Source organism: Pelobates fuscus, chromosome 1 (genome assembly GCF_036172605.1).
Source record: "Pelobates fuscus isolate aPelFus1 chromosome 1, aPelFus1.pri, whole genome shotgun sequence".
Lineage (NCBI taxonomy): Eukaryota > Metazoa > Chordata > Amphibia > Anura > Pelobatidae > Pelobates > Pelobates fuscus.
Genome location: NC_086317.1, coordinates 313,154,145 through 313,179,188, shown reverse-complemented (window position 1 = coordinate 313,179,188; position 25,044 = coordinate 313,154,145). Strand labels below are relative to the sequence as shown.

General features: G+C 43.0%; 1 protein-coding gene across 2 annotated transcripts in view; it reads right to left on the bottom strand.

Annotated features, from left to right (window-relative positions):
• Nucleotides 1–25,044, bottom strand: part of AFF3 (ALF transcription elongation factor 3) — a 487,926-nt gene that overhangs the window by 94,489 nt on the left and 368,393 nt on the right. For both annotated transcript variants that reach the window (XM_063458843.1, XM_063458853.1), the window contains exon 7: nt 6,196–6,236. In XM_063458843.1, the coding sequence (XP_063314913.1) occupies nt 6,196–6,236 (41 nt within the window). The remainder of the gene's footprint in view (nt 1–6,195; nt 6,237–25,044) is intronic.

Sequence of the window (25,044 nt, the reverse complement as noted above, 5' to 3'; positions counted from 1 at the left end):
TCTCTGGAACCAGGAACGGAAACCACGTCGTCATTAACCATGTCGTAGTTAGGGATAACCAGCTCCATGGCCCTATGTAGCTATAGCGGAACATAACAAGTGACCTGTGTAGAGGTCTTGAGTGGCATATAACGGAATGAACATTTTCCCTCACATATGATGGAGCATGAGCAGTGCCGTATATAGGAAAAGCCATTGCCGGTTGAGCATGGTGTCCATCTTGCATTGTGTGTCATTTTAACTCGTCTCTATGTGTTAGATGGTTGTTATTTCATTTACAGTATATGAGCAGACATTTAGTGGACTTGTAAATTTGGCATGTCAGTGCCTACGTAGAGGCTCAGTCCGTTTCATATCAATAATTACACATGTGCCTACGCAGAGGCCAACATTAGATAGGCATTGTGTGATTTTTTTCCTGCGCTTAGTGGATGTATTAGCTCATGGTCAGGTGTATGAGTTTGCGTATTATGTTGTGTAAATTTCTGGCACGTGCAGAATGTGTAGGGGGTGACAACGTGGTGTGCTGATGATGCTTTCCTTCTCGTTTCCTGTGTTTAGTAGCATAGTTGGCCGGTTCCACGTGACTTCCTAATATATTTCCCTTTTGTACACCAAAATAATGCCACCAGATCATTACATAAAGCCAAACCATGTTCTATTTTGTACCACACTTCCCCTTTTACTCAATCCATTTGAGTAATAATGGCATGTGCCATCATACTTGCCCTCCAATAATCTTTTACCTGTGGTACCCCCAAACCTACCTGGCTGGCCAAAGCCAAACAGTTATTTTCAATTCCAGGATGTTTTCTCAATCATATAAATTTATTGAAGGTCGTCTCCACCAAACTCAGCCATCTGTCTGTACATTCAATAGAACCATCCGAAAAAGGTACGACCAGTTTGATAATATACAGGCTTTTAAGATATGTATTCTTCCCCACCATTAAACTTTCATATGTTTCCATTGCTTTGAGTTTTTGTTGGTGTATTTATTAATGGTAGGAAGTTGATCACAATTATTTTGGATATATCTTTACTAATTTCAACCCCCAAACAACTGATTAATTAATTGGTAGAACTGAGATTATTTCTATGTTTAACTTATATACTGAATATAGTGAAAACTCATCGTAGTTACGCAAGTACAGCATCATCAGCATACATGCTAATTTTGATGCTAATCCCAGAAACAGAAAAACCTTCCATTTGCTTATTAGGTCTAATGGACACAACCAATGGTTTTGCTGCCATAAGATATAACAACAGGGAAAGCAGACAGCCCTACCTTTGTCCAATATTTCAGATGGAGACAGTCAGATACAAACCCGCTGCCCACCACTATAGCTGAAGGTGAGTTATATAGCATCTATAATACTACCCTGCAGACTGAAGATGCTCAGTGCGTGACCAAGGAAACTTGACTGGATACCTTCTCGGAATCCAGTGACAGGAGGGACAATCCCCTCTGACGGACAACATCTACAATATCTATCAGTGTTCTAATATTGTACCCTGGAGATCTATTGGCTATAAATCCTACCTGATCCGGACTGAAGATTGTAGGTATAATAATTTTTAATCTATCTGCTTTAATGGCAGAATAGATTTAAACGCCTACGTTCAACAGTGTAATTGACTTCTAATTAGAAATTATTTCTGGATGTTGATTTTGTTTCGTGATGGCCACAATATGTGCTAGAAGCATTTTGGGAACTTCTGTGACATGATAATATAGTTAACGTATTTGTAAGTTCTTTAGCTATGTTATTATTAACAAACGATAAACAAAATTATTAAACCATCAGCACCCAGAGATTTGTTCGCTTTTAATTTCTTTAGGGCTAACTTCATTTCACTTTCAAGGATAGGATTATCAGGATAGATATAGGAAAGGACAGATCAGGCTGGTCAGCTGAGCTGCCGACATCTTTGGCAAAAAGTTCTCTCACCCTTTTTCATATGTTACTTCACAACCTGCATTTCTTCTTGGATTTCCTACTGTCATTTGAGACTTAACCTCTCTAAAACTAAACTAATCAGCTTCCCGTGCTGTATTTTACTACCAGTACATAAAACTTTCCCTCACCATTGGTGACATTACAATATCTCCAACTATACAAGTATCCTATCATCTTCGTGACAAATATCTGACTCATCTCCAATGTCCACAAAATGATTTACCCAGGCAAAAATGTATTACACATCACTCTTCTTCTGCGTATGCAGTCTGCAAATACTTCCAATGGCTCCTCATGCAAGCTGGTATTAGATTTACATTTTTTACTAAGTCTGCATTTCTGGTCGTTCTCAAAACTCTGTCCTTAATACTAAACTTGTTTCTCCTCATCCTCTCTGTGTTTTATAAATATAACATTAGAGTTATACGGTTGCCCTCATTCAAAAGGTTTCTGTAAAATTTATTGGTACACAATATTAAAAGATTTATAATACTTTTTCCCTATTACTCCACACATATAACGATTTTGGTTCCAATTCCTATGCTGTCATTCCATAATAAATTTACGGTTTATATATTTCTGCACCTTCTGCAACCTCTCTGCTTCATTGTTTGTCCGTTATGCCTTAAATATATATTTAAAAAGAAAACAAAGTAAGGATTTATACATCATTTGGATTATTCTAAAATACTGGCAGAATTATAACCCTTGGGTTAAACAAGACACCCGTGGCTTATTTTTTTTAAATGACATAGTGTCTTCATATACTTCTCATTAGAGAATGACAACTGAATTTGGGCCACTTGTTAGTCTGCATCAACCTAAAGGTTATTTTCATTGTCATTCCTTGCTGGTTGCACTCTGGATAGAACAATGGAAATTTTTCCGAGAGCTCCCTGGGATGCACTCTGCAAGGTTCATGAACATAAAACATTCATTAAATGTTCTTCACTTACTGGGTAGGATAGGGCACTGACAACCAGCAAAGAATGAATCTCTTTCTCACGCTTTGCCTTTTAAATTATAGTAGGTGATGACAGTTTCAACGATATGGCACTGCTGGGTGTTTCTACTCTGGGTTTTGCAATGTTACTTAACACATTTTTCTCACTTTACTGCTAAAATAACCTTTAAATAATTGAAATTTTCTAATAAAGAGAACGTGACGATCTGTGGGTGACAGATATAGTCCATCAGGTGGTCAAGAACACCACCACAAAAAATAATTTCTAACATGATAAAATAAAATATTCTCTCATCAGTTAAGCACGCACAGAGTCTGAAATGTACTATGCACTGCTCTGGCAAAATGTATTTTTGTATTTTAGCTTACTGCACTATTTTTAGCTCTTGCATTTAAACTCTCCAATACATCACATGGTGCTCTGTTTGACCAGAGACTGTCAAAGGACGTGAACATAAACAGAATCCTGAATGAATAATTAGATTTTCTGAATATCTGTCTGACTAATTCTCTAATTATGTTTTTTTTTCTATTTTCTATTGACAAGAAATTACATTTTACTATCATTAGTTCACTCTCTTGAAATATAAGAAACCCTCGCCAAAATAGACATTTTAATTTTGTAAAACCCAATTAAACTCATAATTGAGAATATGCTAAGTTTTGTTATCCTTCCAACCCTAGTGTAAATGTGCAATTCATTTCCATTCTGTGACTGTTATTGAATTAAACACATTTTCGGAGAAAGGAAATTTAACATTCTAGAACTAGTCATTTATTTGTAAATATGATGATTCTGACAGTGCTTATGGCACATTTATACTCTTTTGCAGATGTTCTTTTTACTCTAAGGTTTGGATAATTATCATGCACGATTTATTGAAAAGAAAAGAGTAAAAAAAAAAACTGGTTTAATTCCGGTGTTCTGCTGACAAATGCATCAGCCATAACTGTCTTGAAAATTGCTCAGTATGTCAATAGATTTGCTATGCATGAATTGCACAAAATAATTGGCTGTGTAAAAATCTTGGTAATACCGTTTTTTTAATGTGACATTATTAATAATCTGAATCAAAGAAGTCATTTAGCTGTTTGAAAAGAATGAGGTAGAGCAGATATTGTTTTGTTTTATGAAATTGTGTCATGATTTCCAGCCTGCTACAAGTTCCCTTTACATGTTATATCAAAGAGAGGGGATAATGGGGTACATTCAGATTGCCTAGATGTAGATAAAGGGTTGTGACAAACATTCTCAAATATGATGAGCAGACCAGACTTCAAGAATGACTGATGGCAAGTTCCAATTTTGATGAGTGTTTGATGGCTGTTTTGATCAATATGTTCTAAATAAACACATAGAATCTGTACTCAACGGGTCTTTTTTTTATGAGTTTGATGTAAAAGGAACTCTTCTGTGATTATCTTAAAATCTTTTTTTATAATGAATTGAATTTTTTTAGCATAATAAGAAACAAAGCATACCAATAACACTGAGTGATACACACACTGGAAATATTATCAAAAGTAACCTACGGTATATAATTAAATGCACTGAGCTAATATACAGCTCAAATTTTAGTGATATGCAGAAAATGTTTCAACAACTGTATCAAGGACTCACTGATTATATTTCTCATAGGCATGTGTATGGCCTATGACCATGGTGAAGATGGCCTTTGAAGGACCTTTATGGTCCAAACACACTCCTTTCTGTCACTGCTAAAAGAAACCTAACTATCATGGAGCACCATCCTCACTTAACTCCCACAACGTCCAGGCTGCTATATTTGCAGCGTTCCAACTCCATCTTCATCTCATGGTATCACCTGTTGGAGTTCAAATATCAAGAGCAACATGGACTCTTGCTGTACACTAGAGTATTAAGACAACCCACCAAAACATGTACATACAAAAGAATCAGGTGAGATATCAATTGTTTTTGCTTCTTGTCAGCTATTATATCTTATGATTGTTGTGGAACAATAGGACTTTCTTTTTTTAAATTCAATTCTTTTTCCATTTTTGTGCACATTTCTACGTAGTTTTTTACATTTTTTTTTCTGGCAGTGGAAAATTATGGAATTAGCTTTGTAGATGGACTATTATGAATCTTTTTATAGCTGCATTTTCCTGTTTAGATCTAATTAAGTTTGTGATGAGCATCTACATTTTGTACAAACTAGGGTTTAGCATTAATCAGATTCTGGCTACCTTGTCAGAATATAACTAAATTTTGAACTGTGTGTTATCTCAGCACATTTAATTACATAGATTAACTTTGATAATCTTTCCATTGTATGTAACACTATCTTGCATTGGTAATTTGTTTCCTACAGTGCTAACATTTTGCAAATCATTAAAAAAAAAATAAACATTTTACTGAAGAGTCCTATATACAATAAAACTCATAGGAAAAAGAACCTTTAAGGGCGGATTCTATGTCTATATAGATTTTACCTTTTTGTTTGCAATTCCTAGTGAGTGGATTGGCTTGAATCCGCACATCTTACATTAATTTCATTGATTGTGTGGTGGAGGGCAAAGGATCTATACTAATCAATTCTGACAAAATGAGCTTCTTCTGCAATACAGAAGAAGCCAGACACATTTACAGGTACTTGGTTACTATTGAGCATAAACGGGTCCCCAAGTAATTTTAGTAAGTCCTTTATGTTTGGAACAGGATCGTCATATTAATCAGGCCCCAGGGAACTACTGCCTTTTCAATGGCGATCCGCTAACAACTTAACAATGTTCATTAAGAAGTTATGCAAAATATATCTTACGTTTAATTATATTGCACATGAAGAATGGCTCTCAGAGTCAGTTTTTCAATTGAAGAATGATTTCCTAAGCTAACGTCTTGTACAAAAGTTGAACAAAAAAAACCTTAAGCACCACTGGTCTAGTGCCCACAAACTACTGTCGTGTTAACCAGTATTCGGTTTCAGTATGAGCTTTCCGTGAGAGGAGGAGATGCACAGGTAGACTAACTAAAAGATAAAAAAGAGTTTGGAATCTCCAATTTATTCACGCATCATTTGAGGAATGGACACCATGCATATATCAGGATTTTTCACTCTTCTTTTTTTCTATTAGTAAATACATTTCTTAAACAACCTGCCTGGAATATTCCTTCTGGAAGATGTCCCACCAACAGTGATTAGTCAATAATAAAAAAAAAATTTCAACAGCACAATCTGCCACTGTAAATAATGCATGCTGTTTTATAAAGTAATTTATAGTTAATAAGAATAACAAAGGTACCTGTCGCTTTGGATTCTGACGGCTGGTCCCTGGGCTGCTTGCTGAGAAAAAAAAAAAAGATCAGATGTGTTTATTTTATATTCCACAAGGAAGCCACGAGATTAATTTACCTTCTCAACTGTACTCTTGAACAGATTCTAAATAGAAACATTTCTGACTCCTTGATCAGTATATGCAAGTAAATTATGCATGTGCTAAGTAACCCTAGACAATACATTGCCAATAGAACGTATTGAAAGTTCATGCTGTGGTAGAGATTTTATTTTTAGCAAATCATCTGAACTGAATGCCTTTGAATAACACCCTTGCTACAGGGACCCTTGTATGAGGGAAATAGTACTTATTTTTGTGCTGGAGAATCTTGTTGGGTAGCATTAAACTTGTAGAACATTTCCCTCGGAAAGTGCCTGGCATCCTGATTCTAATGCTGCATAATCAATAGCCAACATTTACAACCATTTTATCCAATAACACATATTTGCCTTTTAATATATTTTTTGCAGTCAATGCTTACTATGAGCCACACATTATGCTGTTTTGAACATTAACATTGTACTCATGTTTTATTAGTGTTAGAAAACAAATTAATACATATAATAACAATTAAATCAACCTTGTGGCACATGTCCGGTCTTTATGAATGCAACTCTTGCATGAGGATAATGATAATGTTGAAATTTCTTAAAATAGATGAGGCACTCAAACTAAAACTGTTTCCTTGCTTACCAATGGTTTCTCTATTCTTACAAAGTAAATGTGTTCAAGGAAAGAACAGACACCCTCTGGGTTTTCAGTTACTGATAAACTACAAAGCCAAAATTGCAAAACATACTCAACTCATTTATATCACGGGTATATACCAGAGTATATACCAATCACAGGGGCTTTGCTCATTTACAAATGTTTCCAGGGTTTGGACCCATGACTGCCCTTAGTCCCTCAAACAGAATGTCTCCTGACTCTTCAAACTACACAAACTATAACAATTACCTAGACTTACTCTAATCTCTCCCAGTCTTCACTTAAATTATTTGAATCTCTAAAAGCACATACAGAGTCAGTTACATTTAAACGAGGGGCGGAAACACAGTCACAGGTGCAATTACTACACACCAACACATTCCTAAATACAGATACAAACATACACACATAACAAATACAACCACTTATCATCAACACAGGTCCATTAAGTCGTGTCTACCCACCACCACCAAAGTCCAGTGGGACATTTACTTTTGTTATGCAGCTACGCTCAATAATCTTTGCAACAGCAGTGAAATGGTTGAAGAAATAATACACATTTTCATGTTATCTTATTACAATACAATGTTTATCTCTAATGTATACATCTACCGCCTTCTCAAAAGCATGTTACATCATCGTATTATTATGTCTATCATCCACTTTTTTACATCCAGGGTCGGTGCAAGACTATATTGCGCCCTAGGCAAGACCAGCTTCTTGCAGCCCTCCCCAAAATAAATATTGTCGACTTTGTGTGTCTCTTTCTTCCCCCAGCCCCTTTGTGTGTTACTTTCTCTCCCAACTCCGTTCTGTGCGTCTTTCTCCTCCATAGCCCCTCTGAGGGTCTTATTGCCCCCCCCAGACCCTCTGTGGGTCTCTTTGCCGTCCCCCACCCACAGACCCTCTGTGTGTCTCTTTTTCCCCCCAACTCCAAGGTCTTTGTCCCTCCCCCAGACCCTGTCTGTGTCCCCCCAGGCCCTCTGTGTCTTTGTCCCCCCAGCAACTTCTGTGTCTTGTCGTTGTCCCCAGTCCCTCTGCGTGTCTTTGTCCCCCCGGCCCCACTGTGTGTGCCTTTTTTCAACCCCAGCCCCACTGTGTGTGCCTTTGTTCAACCCCAGCCCCACTGTGTCTCTCTTTGTATTCCCCCAGTCCCTATGTGTGCCTCTTTATCTCTTTGGCCCTGGGCAAGATTCTACTGATGGGGCTCCCCATAGGCCTTTGTTGCGTATAAGAGATGAAGAGGCATAGGTTGGCAATAACCTGGCAGCAGCAGGTAAGAGATGGTTTGGCACTTCCAACTGTTGTAGGTGATTGTGTGTGTGTTGGGATAAGGGCTGTGTTGTGGGGTGTGAGAAAAGTAGTTACACATCTCAAAGCTAGATGTCCAGTACATGAACCCCTTTCATTTACATAAATTCATGGCAGTAGTAGTCAGGAGGATATTATCCTCGCCTGCTGAATTAGGGATGCAACTCTCACCAGCCTCAGTCATTCACACCAAACTGAGGGTGATGGGAATTGCACTGAAAGAAAATTTGTATATAACAAACTTCTGTAATTCTCGTTTTCTGAAAGCATACAGGGCCGGTGCAAGGATTTTTGCCGCCATAGTTGTGTTTCTGTGCATGTAATGTAATGTAATGCAGTGTGTGTGCCTGTAAGGGTTGCATTGAGTGTGTGTAAGAGACGCATTAAGAGAAGCAGTCTGTGTGTGTGTAAGGGATGTATTGTGTGCTTGTCTGTATGTGTGCCAGGACTGCATTGTGTGTGTGTTTATGAGGTATGCATTGTTTGTGTAATGGATGCATTGTGTGTTTCTGTGTGAGTGTAGGATGCATTGTATATTTCAGTGTGTGTGTGTGTGTGTGTGTGTGAGTAGGGATGCATTCTGTGCCTGTGTGTTTCTGTGTATGTTTAAGGATGCATTGTGTATGTGTGTAGTGTGAAAGAGAGGGTTTGTGGGGTAAGATAGGGGCTGAGAGGGGAGCAGCTCTTTATTTTTATCATATTTATTTTGTTAAAATATTTTTTTTGTATATTTTTTCTTTAACCCCTTAAGGACACATGACATGTGTGGCATGTCATGATTCCATTTTATTCCAGAAGTTTGGTCCTTAAGGGGTTAAGTTTTGTGTCTTACACTCCTCTTTAGTGTATCTCTTACAAACCCCTTGTGTGTCTCTTACCCCCCTTCTTTGTATGTCTCCTACATCCTCCCAACCCTTTTGTGTGTCTTACTTCCCCAAGCCCCTTTGTGCTTACTCTTCCCAGCACTTTGGTGTGTCTCTTTTCCCCCCAGACCCCTCTGTGTGTCTCTCTCCTGAGCCCCTCTGTGTGTCTCTGTCTCCCCTACCAGCCCTTCTGTGCTTCTCTTTCACCCCTTCCTCAGCTTCTCTGTGTGTCTTACACTTCCCCCGACCCTTAATGGTCTCTTCCACTTCCCCCGTCCCTTAGTGGTCGCTTCCACTTCTCCCGTCCCTTAGTGGTCTCAACTCCACTTCTCCCCCTGTACCTTAGAGGTCTCCCATCCTGTCCCGTAGTGTTGACCCCTCCCCTCCTTTCCTTTAGTGTTGTCCCCTCCCTTAGTGCTCTCCATCCCCTCCCGTCCCTTAGTACTCTCCCATCCCCTCCTGTCCCTTAGTACTCTCCTATCCCCACCTGTCCCTTAGTGCTCTCCTATCCCTTAGTGATCTCCCCTCCCCACCTGTCCCTTAGTGCTCTTCCCTGCTCCCCTGTCCCTTAGTGTTCTCTACTGTTCTCTACTGTCCTTTAATGATTTCCCCTCCACTTCTGTCCCTTAGTGCTCTCCCCTGTCCCCCCTTCCCATAGTGCTCTCCCTCCCCCTTCCCATAGTGCGTTCCACCTGTCCCATAGAGTTCCTCCCCTCCCCCATCTTTCCTCCCCCATCTTTAGTGGTCTCTCCTACCACCCACAGTGACCCTTAGTGGTCTCTTCCCCCCCCCACCCAGTGTCCCTTAGTGGTCTCTCCTTCTCTTCCCCCTTTCTGAACAAAAAATTACATTAAAATCCTAACTGAAACCACTGCATGTATCTTTGTATTGAATTGGTTATTACAGTTGCCAATGATATCTTCCCAGGAGTGGAAATCCCAGCAAATTTATCCCAAGGTCGACCCATGCAATGCTTAGGAAAAGTGCAAAAAAATAAAAAACAAGACTTACATCTCAGGCTCTACAGACCTCGGTTAGCATGTTAAATGTTAAAACTCATAACAGTACAATAAGAAAAAGACTAAACAAGTATGGTTTGTTTGGAATGATTGCCAGGAGAAAGCCTCTTCTCTCTAAAAAGTTACATCAGAGCAAACTACAAGACTTCAGGGACAATGTCCTTTGGGCAGACAAGACCGAAGTGGAGATGTTTGGCCATAATGCACAGCGCCAAGCTTGGCAAGAACCAAACGCAGCATATCAGCACAAACACCTCATACCAACTTTCAAGCATGGTGGTGGAGGAGTGATGATTTTAGCTTGTTTTACAGTCATTGAGTTGACCATGAACTGCTCTGTATACCAAAGTATTCTAGAGTCAAATGTGAGTCCATCTGTCCGAGAGCTTAAGTTCGGCTGAAACTGGGTCTTGCAACAGGACAATGATCCCAAGCACACCAGCAAACCTACAACAGTGTTGCAATGGCCAGTCACAGTCCAGATCTCAACCTGATTGAAATGCTGTGGTGGGACCTTAATGCCAGCAAACCACAATGAACCGAAGCAACGTTGTAAAGAAGAGTGGGATAAAAATGATGTGAGAGACTGATAAAGTTATACAGAAAATGATTACTTCAAGTTTGTAGAACCAAGTTTTGTTGGTTCTACAAACTATCGAATCACAAGTTGTACCTATTTTTTCACACGTCTTCAACATTTTGGTTTTATTTTTTAATAAACCATGACAGTGTAATGAGAAGTGTTGTTGTTAATCTGAGGTTGTATTTACCTAATTTTAAGATCTGCTAAGAAACAGCTGATTGTTATGTCATGATATATAAAACCATATAATTCAAAGAGGGTGTACTGTCTTTTTCCCATGAGTGTACAATTTAATAATAATATATTTTGAATCAGCTAGACTTGCTGTAAAAACACCAATATATAATGCGTGTAAGTTATTAACCGAACAATGACTTATAATATGGTTCAAATAGAAGCAGCAAAATCAGCTTAGCAAAGGAGTATGAAAAGACTTAGAAAAAGCGTTAAAGTGATATCAAATCATGATGGGGCACTTTAACTTACAATACAGTATTTGAAGAGTAAATAACTCCCTCTGGATGCACCTCCAATCACATACCTCTTAATTGTCCATATTTAGGAGGGACTGTCCCTATTTTGAGCCCAAATCCCCCTATTCCTCTTTTTATTTAATCTTAATGTTCCTCTTTTCTAGAAGCTCCATTTGTTAGCGTATAACTGAGTATAACTGTTACGTATAATAGTATACCAATAATACTTACAGTAGTGTGTATTTAAATTACAATAAATGTGTTTAGAAATCAGTCTGTGTACATAAGATGCATTTTTCTTGTTCTATATTACATGTTGGTTGCATAAATTGTTATTAGTAAGTCACTTAACATTTCACAGAACAACATTGCCCCTGGCCACACCCACACCCCTAAAATTAAAGTGTCCCTCTTTGTCCGTCTGAAAGGTTGGGAGGTATGCAAATAATTGAGCCTCTTTGGAACCGAGGCATATAAACACATATTATACAACTATGTCTATCATACAACTATGCATATAATCACCTATCCAATAGTATATTCTATGGATCCCTATGCATATACCATGTGCATAATACAATATTTCATATTTCCCTATTACATAGTGAAATAATGGCCTGGACATTTATTTTGAACATGCAGAATACTGGATCTCTACATTATTAAGAGAACGCAGGTGTGGCATTATTATTATTTTGTGCCTGGAACATGAAGGTATGAACAGTAAAATGGGCTTTATTAAAAGTTACTTATTTTGAATTATATTTCGTTGCTAATGTTTTTTTATTTTTTTATTTGCAAGGGCGATGCCTCGTGTTGGTGTACGCTCCCTGACATTGCTATGCAATTTCCTCTCCAGGTCTAATTTATGCATGTATCCAGACTTAGCAGAACTCAGCAGCACATACCAGTGTTTTGACGTTTATGAATCCCTGTGGACATAACGCTCGAGCCATACAGATGAACATGGTCTATACATAAGAGGCGAGCACAAAGGCCTATTTATTCAGACTTGGCAGACTGAATACAGATAGACTGTCCTTACTATAAATTTTCACATCATTTCAAAAAAGGTACCAAAGCCAGGAGAAAAAAAACCACACATGTCATAAAGTAGAGAAAACAGTTTGTTAGATTATTCTTTTGTTTATTTGCGCAGGAAGCATTTCCAGATTTTTTATTTAGCAATGTCATACGTGATGCAGCTTTCTGCAGTAAAAAATGTCTGATACACAGTTAGACAAAAGTGATTTACACTTGGACAGATAGGGTATTTTATCCAGATAGGTACAAACACTGCATAATAATGGTTTTGTATTTATTTTGTACATAATTTGCAGATGTATACCTTTCATTTTATGTTTATTTCTCCCATTGATCACCAGTAACTGGTCAACTTTGTAAAAACAATAAGCCTATATCAATAAGCCTAAAAATAATATATTATATTATACACACACACATATATATATATAATCAAAGTAATAGGCTTATTGTATATATATATATATATATATATATATATATATATATATATATATATATACATATTGGAAGGCTTGGCCTGAAGCTGTGGGAGGGGCTTATGGACCTTTAAAAGGGTCTCCCCCCTTCCCTACCCTACCGTGATTGTTCTGACATGTTGCAGGCTGATGAGATTGTCTGATTCAGTCCAGAACCATCTACTTCCAGTTCAAAGGTCATCAACACAAACTGCCTAAACTCCAAGCAAGTTGGTCTTAGTCTAGTGCGGCCCATACAAGTATTTGTTTTACCTCACTCTAGTAAATAGCCGCCTCACTAGCAGCTCATGGGGCACTGCCGCGTCCAGCCCAGCCATGGCTTCTATAACTGTTGTTTTTTCAACAAAACCATAAGTGTGTTTGTTCAACCTTTCGGATGGCAAATTTTCCTAGTAACGCAAATTCAGCCTATTTCAAATCGTACATAGCATGCCTCATTCTGCTGGCTGTATTTGCCAGCGATGCCTCATTCTGCTTACTGTATTTGGCCCACACGAGGCCATATCGACTTTTATCATATGTATTTTAGTTAGTCACCCTGAAAGTTAATGTTTCACTCTACATCTTAAAGTTTTCTTTGTCTGTCTTGGGTATTTATGCACTTATGTGGCTCGGTGTTGCAACTTACTGTCTAAATTTATGTCTAGCCAAACTTTCTCTGTACACATAAATGTAAAATTCCTTATTTTCTGTACAGGGGAATATCTTCTAAATGTCTTAAATCTTCTTACTAAATGACCTCAAATTCATAAAACGGTATCATATGCATTTCAGAAAGTGATCCTACATTTTAATGTTTGTCTGCCCTCTGGGTATTCAGGTACTCATTGGGCCAACATTGTTCGGTAATTCACTGTTTAGTAGATATGCCCCAAAGGACAGCTTGCATGCATTTAATTATGTAATTTTCATTGGGGTATAATCTAAAACAGCTAGCTAAACCTGCAATTATTTTGTCTGCTGCTTTTGCATTCCCTCACTTTCTAACACCACCCAGACTTTCTTTGTATGGTCTACCTGCATCAGGAACATCATTCAGTCATGTTCAGTTTAAGCACTGAGGTTTTATATCTGATGCTAATATTACTGAGATAGTCTAGCATTTCCTGTTGCTTTCATCTCCAATCTTCCATGCCAGCAGTGTATGCATAACTATGTATCATCCTCCTAAGCATTCCGCATGTAGGTCTTTTTTGATGTATGCCTTATATCTCCTGTCTTTCCCTATGTATTATGTACAGCCATCACGGCCGCCAGGCTGTTCAGCCACTGTGGCATTCTAGAGGCCTCTGTTCCCATTTTAATTCTGTCTTCCAACAACCGATTTATTGGGCTCAGTGCGCATGTATTGTATGATGTTTTACAAGTGTTTATATACAGTTTCTGTTCTTTTCACCATTTCATAAACTAGATGATTATTTGTAACTATCGGGTTCTCTACCATCTCATCACCAACATGTCTTTGTTACATACACAAACTCCACAACCATTCTCCGATTCTCATCCTACATTCACCCGCATTAATCACAACACAGACTGCATAGCCACCCTGAACCTCGGGATACAAATCGGGATACGCATATTTCATACTCCCATCATCACTATGCCTTTACAACGTGTTAATATGCCCTGCAATGGGCAACCTGCCACAGGCTAATTCGGCACCTCGTTAGGGCATTTCATTGAAACATTTATAGATTTTGGATTAAGAATATAATGTCTTGTTTTAGGTTCTGGGTAGTACATTTATAGGCACCTAGTATACGGATATCATTATTTTACAGTTATGTAGCGGTAATATTTCCTCAATTCGATTATCATAACGCCAGGTATTAACTTCCATGTGGCATATTAGATGGGTTACGATATTTACATATGCATTCCTGCACAGTCTACGGTTTTGCTTACAAACATATTTATGTGTCATGTCTAATCATATTTTGACATTTCCCTAAATAGGATTGCATGGTTTAACACTACAGTTTACGTCAGCGGATATTTGGTCCTGTGGCTTTCTGGAACGCCATGGGGCCTGTACATGGGGGGTAAGGTGGTACTCACAAGGTCTTGCTAACATCCATTTCCTTATGTCTTATCAAATCATATTCTTTTACAGGTTATCAATTCGGAGCATCATTTGCCAGTTATGGTTCTTTCCGTAGGTTATAGACCTCTCCTTCCCGTCTCTGACTCCTTTAGGGGATACTGCAGATTTCAGTTACAGGTTACAACCATACCATAAATAACTACATGAACTCTTATACGAATTCAGGTATGTTTTTAGCCACAATGGCTCCCCTGCAATAGAGATCTTTTCAATAAGTAGGTTTTACTGGCTTATAGGGATCTAGGTGACCAATAGATGTTAATTTTCCGGCAACTCTGCCTTGGAGTTAGTGGTCCCGCGAGGCCAACACCCATCCTCCACGCATGAAGTATTACGCCCCCCCAGGCCAAAACATAGTTAGCAGCCTCACACAGTGGCATAGAGAGGGCCTTACTTGTCACACCCAATCGATCTCTTGATTTAAATGTCACAGAAAGACCAACACCCCACCACAACCTTAGTTGGCCATTAATCCCCTCGTGCCAAAGCATAGATAGAGCCTTTCAAGCCACTTGGCAACTAGCAGGGCCTCACCTGCCACCAACCTAGTAAATTGCTTCGCCACTTGGCACTTGCTAGCTAGCCAGCCAGTAAAACGATCCTGATCCAAGCTAATTATTACTATATTGCAGTATGTCTCAGATCCTTTAAGAAGGTGATGGACCATTCCTCGTATTATGGCTGAGCTACGCAGACGCAACGTTCCTTTCCCAGCAACGACCGGGAAAGCATACCTGTTCAGGCTCATGCGTACCAATACAGACAATGCTGATGCTGGAGAAGGCACAAGTTGCTCGAGTGACACCAACCTCCATGCAACGTTCTCAGCACTTGTTTCCTCTAAGGGTTAAATAAATGAGAGACTGGAAAGACTATAAACGCGTTGTCGAACCATGCCGTCAACAGGAAGCTGACCCTCACAGGGTCCTCCGTACGCATATGATCATTACACAATTCAATATTGAGCACGTGCGCCTGTACGTTCAGATATCCAATGGGATATTGACTTTCTGTCATGCTATCCAACTTTCTGTCTGAAAGTTTTTACACTTATAGGTGAATTAGGATAAAGATAAGTTGCGATGCCACACCTATCAGACATATTGTGACGACATCATTATTATACTAAAACATGTCATCTTTAAGTTGAGCCGGCCCTACCTTGTACTCATAGAAGTTGCCATGGCGGGCCTGCAGCGACTGATTCAGTCGGATTCTACTAACTGTATGTTTGTTCTTTCCGGGGTGAATATCACTACTATCATATTCAGCATTTCATTAATATGTAGCTTCACAGTGATGCCTTCTTCAGCTTCCGGTATTAGGCCTCTTACCAGAACATATCAACTTCTATTATATGTCTTGGCCCCCTACATGGCTAAGTGTCGCTATTGACTGGATCAATCATGTCAAGCCCAACTTGGGCCTACACATATGGTTCACAAATATAAACTAACTTGTATATACATTCGCTGTACTTACATTAACTACAACCCTTATGGAACTCACCAGCTAACAAAGGTTTACTTTGGTTTAGTTATACTAATTAGGGGTTGTTGGTTGGCTCCTCATACACTTGTTAGCTTGAATTGTCCACCGTTATGGTCCTTGTATACTTTTCATCGTATATTCTTGTTGATACTTATACTATTTACCTATGCTATTTTTGTTTTCTTCAGTATTGATACTTTTCTGGTTCTCAACCTTTTCTACTCTATTATTTCTATAAGTTGGTTTTATCAACTTGGCCCTAGATATATTAATCACTTATCTACGTTTATCACTTATCTGTCTCCGGGCTATCTCGTTATTTTCAGGCAACAGGGTCTTATACATGTGACAGGTTCACTTTCCAGAGTTTCTGCATTATTAGTATTTAGACATGTGCAATTTGTTTCGGTCCGAATATGTATTCGGACGAATTTTGGACAATTCTGACATTCAGGTACTTCCGAATGTCTGAATTGCCAAAGTGCCGAATTGCCGAGGTCCCGACGTTCTGAAATTACCGAATTTCCGAAGTGTCGAAGTGCCGAAGTTCCGAAGTTGCCGAAGTTCTGAAGTGTCAAAGTGCCGAAGTGCTGAAGTTCCGAAGCACAGTAATGCCTAAGTACTAATATACTTACCCAGTGAAAGAAGTTACATTGTAAATAATTTTAAATAAAAAGTATACAAACATAGCCAGGATTCAGCTGTAAGCATTTGCAACACTTACAACAATCAAGTAACATACATTCATACTTAGCCTGTCAATGTAATGATCGGAATGAATAAGTAGATAACTCCCTAATTCCCACGGTATGGTCTGTGGCTGCTCACTGTAAAAAAAAAAAAAAAAAAAAAGGTTTCCCCCCTCCCGAGCCCCTGGCCCCCACCCCTGAGCGGTGGGTGGGGGCCCTAATGTAAAATAATGGGGGGGACTTATTGTCCTCCCCCTGGGCCCCCACCCCTGAAGGGTGGTGGGGGCCCTAAATCAGAATAAGGGAGGGGGGACCTAATGTCCTCCCCCCTGGCCCCCACCCCTGAGCGGTGGGTGGGGGCCCTACAGTAAAATAAGGGGGGGACCTAAGGTCCTCCCCACTGGCCCCCACCCCTGAGCGGCGGGTGGGGGCCCTAAATACTAATAAGGGGGGGCCTTATGTCCTCCCCCTGTCCCCCACCCCTGAGCGGCGGGTGGGGGCCCTAAATACTAATAAGGGGGGGACCTAATGTCCTCCCCCCTGGCCCCCACCCCTGAGCGGTGGGTGGGGGCCCTAAATTGAAATAAGAGGGGGGGACCTAGTGTCCTCCCCCCTGACCCCCACCCCTCAGCGGCGGGTGGGGGCCCTAAATACTAATAGGGGGGGACCTCATAGGACATTAGCCCCCCCCTTATTAGTATTTAGGGCCCCCACCCACCGCTCAGGGGTGGGGGCCAGGGGGGAGGACATTAAGGTCCCCCTCCCTTATTCTGATTTAGGGCCCCCACCACCGCTCAGGGGTGGGGGCCCGGGGGGAGGACAATAGGTCCCCCCCTGCTCGCAGACTGAGCTCTGCAGGACGGGGAAGGCTTATAAAGCTTTGACCCGCCCTGCAATTAGGCTCAGAGCACTCTGATTGGTGGGTTTAAGCCATCCAATCAGAGTGCTCTGACAGGTAAATGAAGAGACTGACAGGTAAGTCTCTACATTTACCTGTCACAGCACTCTGATTGGTTGGTTTGAAATCCACCAATCAGAGTGCTCTGTGTCATTTTACACAGCGTGGGAAAGTTCTTTGGAATTTTCCCACGCTGTGTAATTTGACTCATAACTCTCTGATTGGTGGATTAAGTAACCAATTAGAGAGTTTTGAGTCAAATTACACAGCCTGGGGGGGACATTTTTTTGTGCTCAGGGGTGGGGGCCAGGGGGGAGGACATTAGGTTCCCCCCTTATTAGTATTTAGGGCCCCCATCCGCCGCTGAGGGGTGGGGGCCAGGGGGAGGACACTTGGTCACCCACCTATTACAATTTAGGGCCCCCACCCACCGCTCAGGGGTGGGGGCCAGGCGGGAGGACATTAGGTCCCCCCTTATTAGTATTTAGGGCCCCCACCCACCGCTCAGGGGTGGGGGCCAGGGGGGAAGGACATTAGGTCCCCCCTATTACAATTTAGGGCCCCCACCCGCCGCTCAGGGGTGGGTGCCAAGTGGGAGGACCTTAGGTCCCCCCCTTATTTTACTGTAGGGCCCCCACCCACCGCTCAGGGGTGGGGGCCAGGGGGGGACATTAGGTCCCCCCCCTTATGTTACTGTAGGGCCCCCACCCACCGCTGAGGGGTGGGGGCCAGGGGGAGGACATTAGGTCCCCCCCTTATTATAATTTAGGGCCCCCACCCACCGCTCAGGGGTGGGGGCCAGGGGGGAGGACATTAGGTCCCCCCCTTATTCTGATTTAGCGCCCCCACCCGCCGCTCAGGGGTGGGGGCCAGGGGGGAGGACAATAGGTCCCCCCCCATCATTTTACGTTAGGGCCCCCACCCACCGCTCAGGGGTGGGGGCCGGGGGGGTACTATTTAAAAAAAAAAAACAGTGAGCAGTCAATTTTTACTTAGTATTAGTAAATTTGGCTGAAAGACCAATTTAGGTCTTTCAGCCTTTTGGTAGATAACTCCCTAATACCGTGGGAATTAGGGAGTTATCTACCAAGCTGCTGCAAGAGAAGTCCCGAGGTGCGAAGTCCCGAAATTCCAAAATGCCAAAATTCTGATGGAACCAGCAGTGTTATACGAGGAGGAGGACCTGGATGGCCGGGATGCATTAAGGAAAGGCATCTGGTACCAGGCCCTGGATAATGTACAATACCAGCGGGGTGAGAGTCCCCCCAGTGAAGAGCAGCGGTTGCAGAAGCAAGTGGCCCTGCGGATTCCCTTCCTGGGAGAGCAGCCCCTGGAGGAATGGGTGAAGGAACTAGAGCACCGGGTATGGCAGGAGCTATGGCTGGAGGATGCCTCCCAGGCGCTCTGGTGGTATATGGCACAGTATATACCCTGGACAGCCGAACATGACAAGCCAGAGGGAAAGGAGTTTGATGGTCCTGGCTTGTTATGGGAGTCCTTTGCAGAGCTTGGCTTTGGGAGCCCTGCGCAAACCAGACTTCAGGACATTTTCTATGAGAGGGAGGCTAGGCATGAGTGGGATGACCCCCATGAGATAGAGCAAGACCTGGCTCACCTAGCAACCCTGGAGTGGGAACTGGAGCAGGACTACCGAGATCTCTTCCACTCCATTGGGAAGGCTCAGCAGGACAGTAAGGTGACAGACCCAGACCCAGACCGCTGGGCAGATATTGTAGAGTGTTACTGGGAAGGACCCCAGGTGACCGGTAGAGATGGGACCGAGGTCTCTCCACCGGTCCTGCAGGGAATTGGGAGCCCAGTCTCCATTCCCCAGCGGCAGTGTGAAGTGCAGGGAGAGGAGAGCAGCGTCCTCCCTCCCCAGCGGCAGGCTGAGTTACAGGGGGCAGAGGTAGTTGTTCCTGCCCCCCAGCAGCAGCATGATTTTTTGGGAATTGGGAGCCCAGTCTCCATTCCCCAGCGGCCGAGTGATGTGCAGAGAATTGGGAGCCTAGTCTCCATTCCACAGCAGCAGAGTGTCCAGCAAGGAATAGAGAGCCCAGTCTCCTTTCCCCAGCAGCAGGACACTGTATTGGGAGCAGAGAGAGTCTGTCTCCCTCCACAGAGTATGGAAGTATGTATGGGAGAGGAGCTTGCTACCACCTCTCCTCAGCGGCGGATCCGTAATGTGCAGGGAATAGAGAGCTCAGTCTCCTTTCCCCAGCGGCAGAGTGTTCTATCGGGAGAGGAGCCTGTTACCCCCTCTCCCCAGCGACAGCTTAGAGTATCCAAAGGGGAGACAGTTGGTCTCCCCCTCCGGCAGTGGAGCTGTGCAACAAAAGGGGAGACAGTCTGTTTCCAGCAGCAGAGCGGTGTAACTAAAGGGGAGACAGTCAGTCTCCAGCAACCAGGCTTCAACCAGACTACTCCCGCAGTAGTACTGGCATCAGGGCAGAGTACCACTGGTCTCTGCCCCTTCAGCAACCCATCAAGGCAGCCTACCAGTCCCCCACACAGCCGTGGTGAGGCACCTGGACCTGGACACGTTTTCCCCTTACTCAGGTGTAGTAACCAGTTATTGTGGGTGGGCTGTATTACTGTTTGTGTTTTGTGGGTGGGCTGCTGGACTAACAAGGGCACTGACCGGCAGGAGGTCAGATACCCTGTTAGTCGTTTGGAAAAGGGGAGAAATGTGACGAGAGCAATCTCGCCACATTGCATTGGAGAAGCCTGGTTGCCCGCCTGCTGCCTTTGGACTATGGCCCTGGGAGATTGGGCCCTTTAAAATACTTATTCGGCCCTGTGGGGTCATTCGGTACTTGCCCTGTGTGAGCGGTGATACCCCAGATAGCTATGCCATGGAGCCCATTCATATAATGAAAGACTATGGGAAAGACTTTAGCTCCATGGCAATTGAACTGTATGTGTGTGGTCTGAGCGCCATTCAATAATATGCGCTCAGACCTAAGCTATCTGGGGATATGTTGAATGTCTTTATTTTATGTAGTAAATGTAACCTTGTGTATTTTATGTCTTTTTGCAACCATGTGCTCAATGGAGTCTGTCTCTGTCCTGGGAGGTAATTGGATTACTTCTCCATTGTCTCCAGGAGAGAGGGCTCTGTAAAACCGGTCTGAGCCGGAAAGCCATGCTGGCAGGGGTTTTTAAAAGATACTTTACTAACTTTTGAACCCCTGGTCTGATGCCATGTTTTAATATGTTGTTCCCCTGAATGGATTGATTGTGGATATGTATTTTTATGTGAATGTGATATATGGTTTTAGAGTTATGAAAGTTGGGTAGAAAGCATGTTTTAACTGTATGTGTAATTGAGTTTCCTCTCAGGATAAGGGGAGGGAATATGTGGGATGTAACTGTGATGTGATTGATTGTTTTATACCTCCCTGTGGGTGGTTCTGTATTTGCAACAACTGTAATAAAAACCAGGCTGGGTGTGCCAGCACCTCAGACCACTGCTTGACCCTCAACACGGAGCCTTGTCTCGTTATTGGGGGGATTCAATGTATGCTGTTAGAGACTGATTGCCAGGAGTGTAAGCTGATTGTATGCTTTTCCTGTTCGTCTGCTAGCAGCTATTCGTGAGGTTCCAGTTTGGAGTGCTATTTTGTATCCAGTTCGGAAGTTTGGTGTTCTGCAGTAGCTGTGCCTGTCTCTCAGAAAGGGGCATATCGCCTAAACGGATTTTAACCCCTTGTCTGCTGAAACGGTCCGTTACAATTGGTGGCAAGCGGCAGGATCGTTCCTACAGCCAGAAGGACAGCTACAGGAGACACCATTTCTGTGGATTTTACAATTTAAGGGCAACGCATGTCCCAGTACAGCGACCCTAAAAGCAACAGGATGGAACCAGCAGTGCTATACGAGGAGGAGGACCTGGATGGCCGGGATGCATTAAGGAAAGGCATCTGGTACCAAACCCTGGATAATGTACAATACCAGCGGGGTGAGAGTCCCCCCAGTGAAGAGCAGCGGTTGCAGAAGCAAGTGGCCCTGCGGATGCCCTTCCTGGGAGAGCAGCCCCTGGAGGAATGGGTGAAGGAACTAGAGCACCGGGTATGGCAGGAGCTATGGCTGGAGGATGCCTACCAGGCGCTCTGGTGGTATATGGCACAGTATATACCCTGGACAGCCGAACATGACAAGCCAGAGGGAGAGGAGTTTGATGGTCCTGGCTTGTTATGGGAGTCCTTTGCAGAGCCTGGCTTTGGGAGCCCTGCGCAAACCAGACTTCAGGACATTTTCTATGAGAGGGAGGCTAGGCATGAGTGGGATGACCCCCATGAGATAGAGCAAGACCTGGCTCACCTAGCAACCCTGGAGTGGGAACTGGAGCAGGACTACCGAGATCTCTTCCACTCCATTGGGAAGGCTCAGCAGGACAGTAAGGTGACAGACCCAGACCCAGACCCATTCAGCTGGGCAGATATTGTAGAGTGTTACTGGGAAGGACCCCAGGTGGCCGGTAGAGATGGGACCGAAGTCTTTCCACCGGTCCTGCAGGGAATTGGGAGCCCAGTCTCCATTCCCCAGCGGCAGTGTGAAGTGCAGGGAGAGGAGAGCAGCGTCCTCCCTCCCCAGCGGCAGGCTGAGTTACAGGGGGCAGAGTTAGTTGTTCCTGCCCCCCAGCAGCAGAGTGATATGCCGGGAAGGCAGTGTGAAATGCAGGGAGAGGAGAGCAGCCTCCTCCCTCCCCAGCGGCAGGCTGAGTTACAGGGGGCAGAGGTAGTTGTTCCTGCCCCCCAGCAGCAGCATGATTTTTTGGGAATTGGGAGCCCAGTCTCCATTCCCCAGCGGCCGAGTGATGTGCAGAGAATTGGGAGCCTAGTCTCAATTCCCCAGCGGCCGAGTGATGTGCAGAGAATTGAGAGCCCAGTCTCCTTTCCCCAGCAGCAGGACACTGTATTGGGAGCAGAGAGAGTCGGTCTCCCTCCACAGAGTATGGAAGTATGTATGGGAGAGGAGCTTGCTACCACCTCTCCTCAGCGGCGGATCCGTAATGTGCAGGGAATAGAGAGCTCAGTCTCCTTTCCCCAGCGGCAGAGTGTTTTATCGGGAGAGGAGCCTGTTACCCCCTCTCCCCAGCAACAGCTTAGAGTATCCAAAGGGGAGACAGTTGGTCACCCCCTCCGGCAGTGGAGCTGTGCAACAAAAGGGGAGACAGTCTGTTTCCAGCAGCAGAGCGGTGTAACTAAAGGGGAGACAGTCAGTCTCCAGCAACCAGGCTTCAACCAGACTACTCCCGCAGTAGTACTGGCATCAGGGCAGAGTACCGCTGGTCTCTGCCCCTTCAGCAACCCACCAAGGCAGCCTACCAGTCCCCCACACAGCCGTGGTGAGGCACCTGGACCTGGACAAGTTTTCCCCTTACTCAGGTGTAGTAACCAGTTATTGTGGGTGGGCTGTATTACTGTTTGTGTTTTGTGGGTGGGCTGCTGGACTAACAAGGGCACTGACCGGCAGGAGGTCAGATACCCTGTTAGTCTGTTTGGAAAAGGGGAGAGATGTGACGAGAGCAATCTCGCCACATTGCATTGGAGAAGCCTGGTTGCCCGCCTGCTGCCTTTGGACTATGGCCCTGGGAGATTGGGCCCTTTAAAATACTTATTCGGCCCTAACAGAGTGCATGTCACTCATTCTGGCCCTTTAAATACAGTGGGGTCATTCGGTACTTGCCCTGTGTGAGCGGTGATACCCTAGATAGCTATGCCATGGAGCCCATTCATATAATGAAAGACTATGGGAAAGACTTTAGCTCCATGGCAATTGAACTGTATGTGTGTGGTCTGAGCGCCATTCAATAATATGCGCTATCTGGGGATATGTTGAATGTCTTTATTTTATGTAGTAAATGTAACCTTGTGTATTTTATTGTATTTTATGTCTTTTTGCAACCATGTGCTCAATGGAGTCTGTCTCTGTCCTGGGAGGTAATTGGATTACTTCTCCATTGTCTCCAGGAGAGAGGGCTCTGTAAAACCGGTCTGAGCCGGAAAGCCATGCTGGCAGGGGTTTTTAAAAGATACTTTACTAACTTTTGAACCCCTGGTCTGATTCATGCCATTTTTTAATATGTTGTTCCCCTGAATGGATTGATTGTGGATATGTATTTTTATGTGAATGTGATATATGGTTTTAGAGTTATGAAAGTTGGGTAGAAAGTATGTTTTAACTGTATGTGTAATTGAGTTTCCTCTCAGGATAAGGGGAGGGAATATGTGGGATGTAACTGTGATGTGATTGGTTGTTTTATACCTCCCTGTGGGCGGTCCTGTATTTGCAACAACTGTAATAAAAAGTTGCCTTCGAAGCTCCTACCTAATTAAACATCAAGATCATTACATACTGACTCTACCCAAGACCAAAACGAGTCAACTGGGTCATCCCATCTACATTTCATACTATCCTACGAATTATATATAGTGCCCGGTGAAGGTTTTTGATTCCTACCTCCTCACTTCCGCTACTGTCACTTCACGGGGCTATCCTCACTACCTCTAAGTGCATGTTATATGTATGGTTATTGCTAACAAGGCTTGGTATGAACCCTAGCCATTATTCAGGACACTCGTTTAGGATAGGGGCCGCATCTACGGCATCGAGACAGGACGTTCCAGTCCATGTCATTAAAACTCTAGGTCGCTGGAAGTCATCAACATATACAATATACATACCCCAACTGGTACAGGAAATACGAAGGGCATTCGTTAAAATGTCATCTTAATGTACTTATGTTGTATTATGTTATTTACTCAATAAATGTATTTTGAGCATGATATGTATTCCTTTTTGCCCACTTTATTTACTGGCCTACAGCATACGTCTGTTTCGGCACAACTCACCTGACTTTTTCCTATCACAGGTTTGCTAACAACAATCTTACTTCATATCATAATCAATGTTTCCCCGAACACGAATAAATATATATATATATATATATATATATATGTATTAAGGCCTTTTGGCCTGTAATTGTGGGAGGGGCGTATGACACACCTCTTCCCTACTTAAGGGACACCCCTTACCTGGCTCCATATCGTTAGAGGTCAGCGCTGCATCATTTCCACTTCCGGGTCATCCAGACGCCATTTTACCTGATTACCCCATGAGGTTTTTTAAGCAGAGCTGTGTCAGGA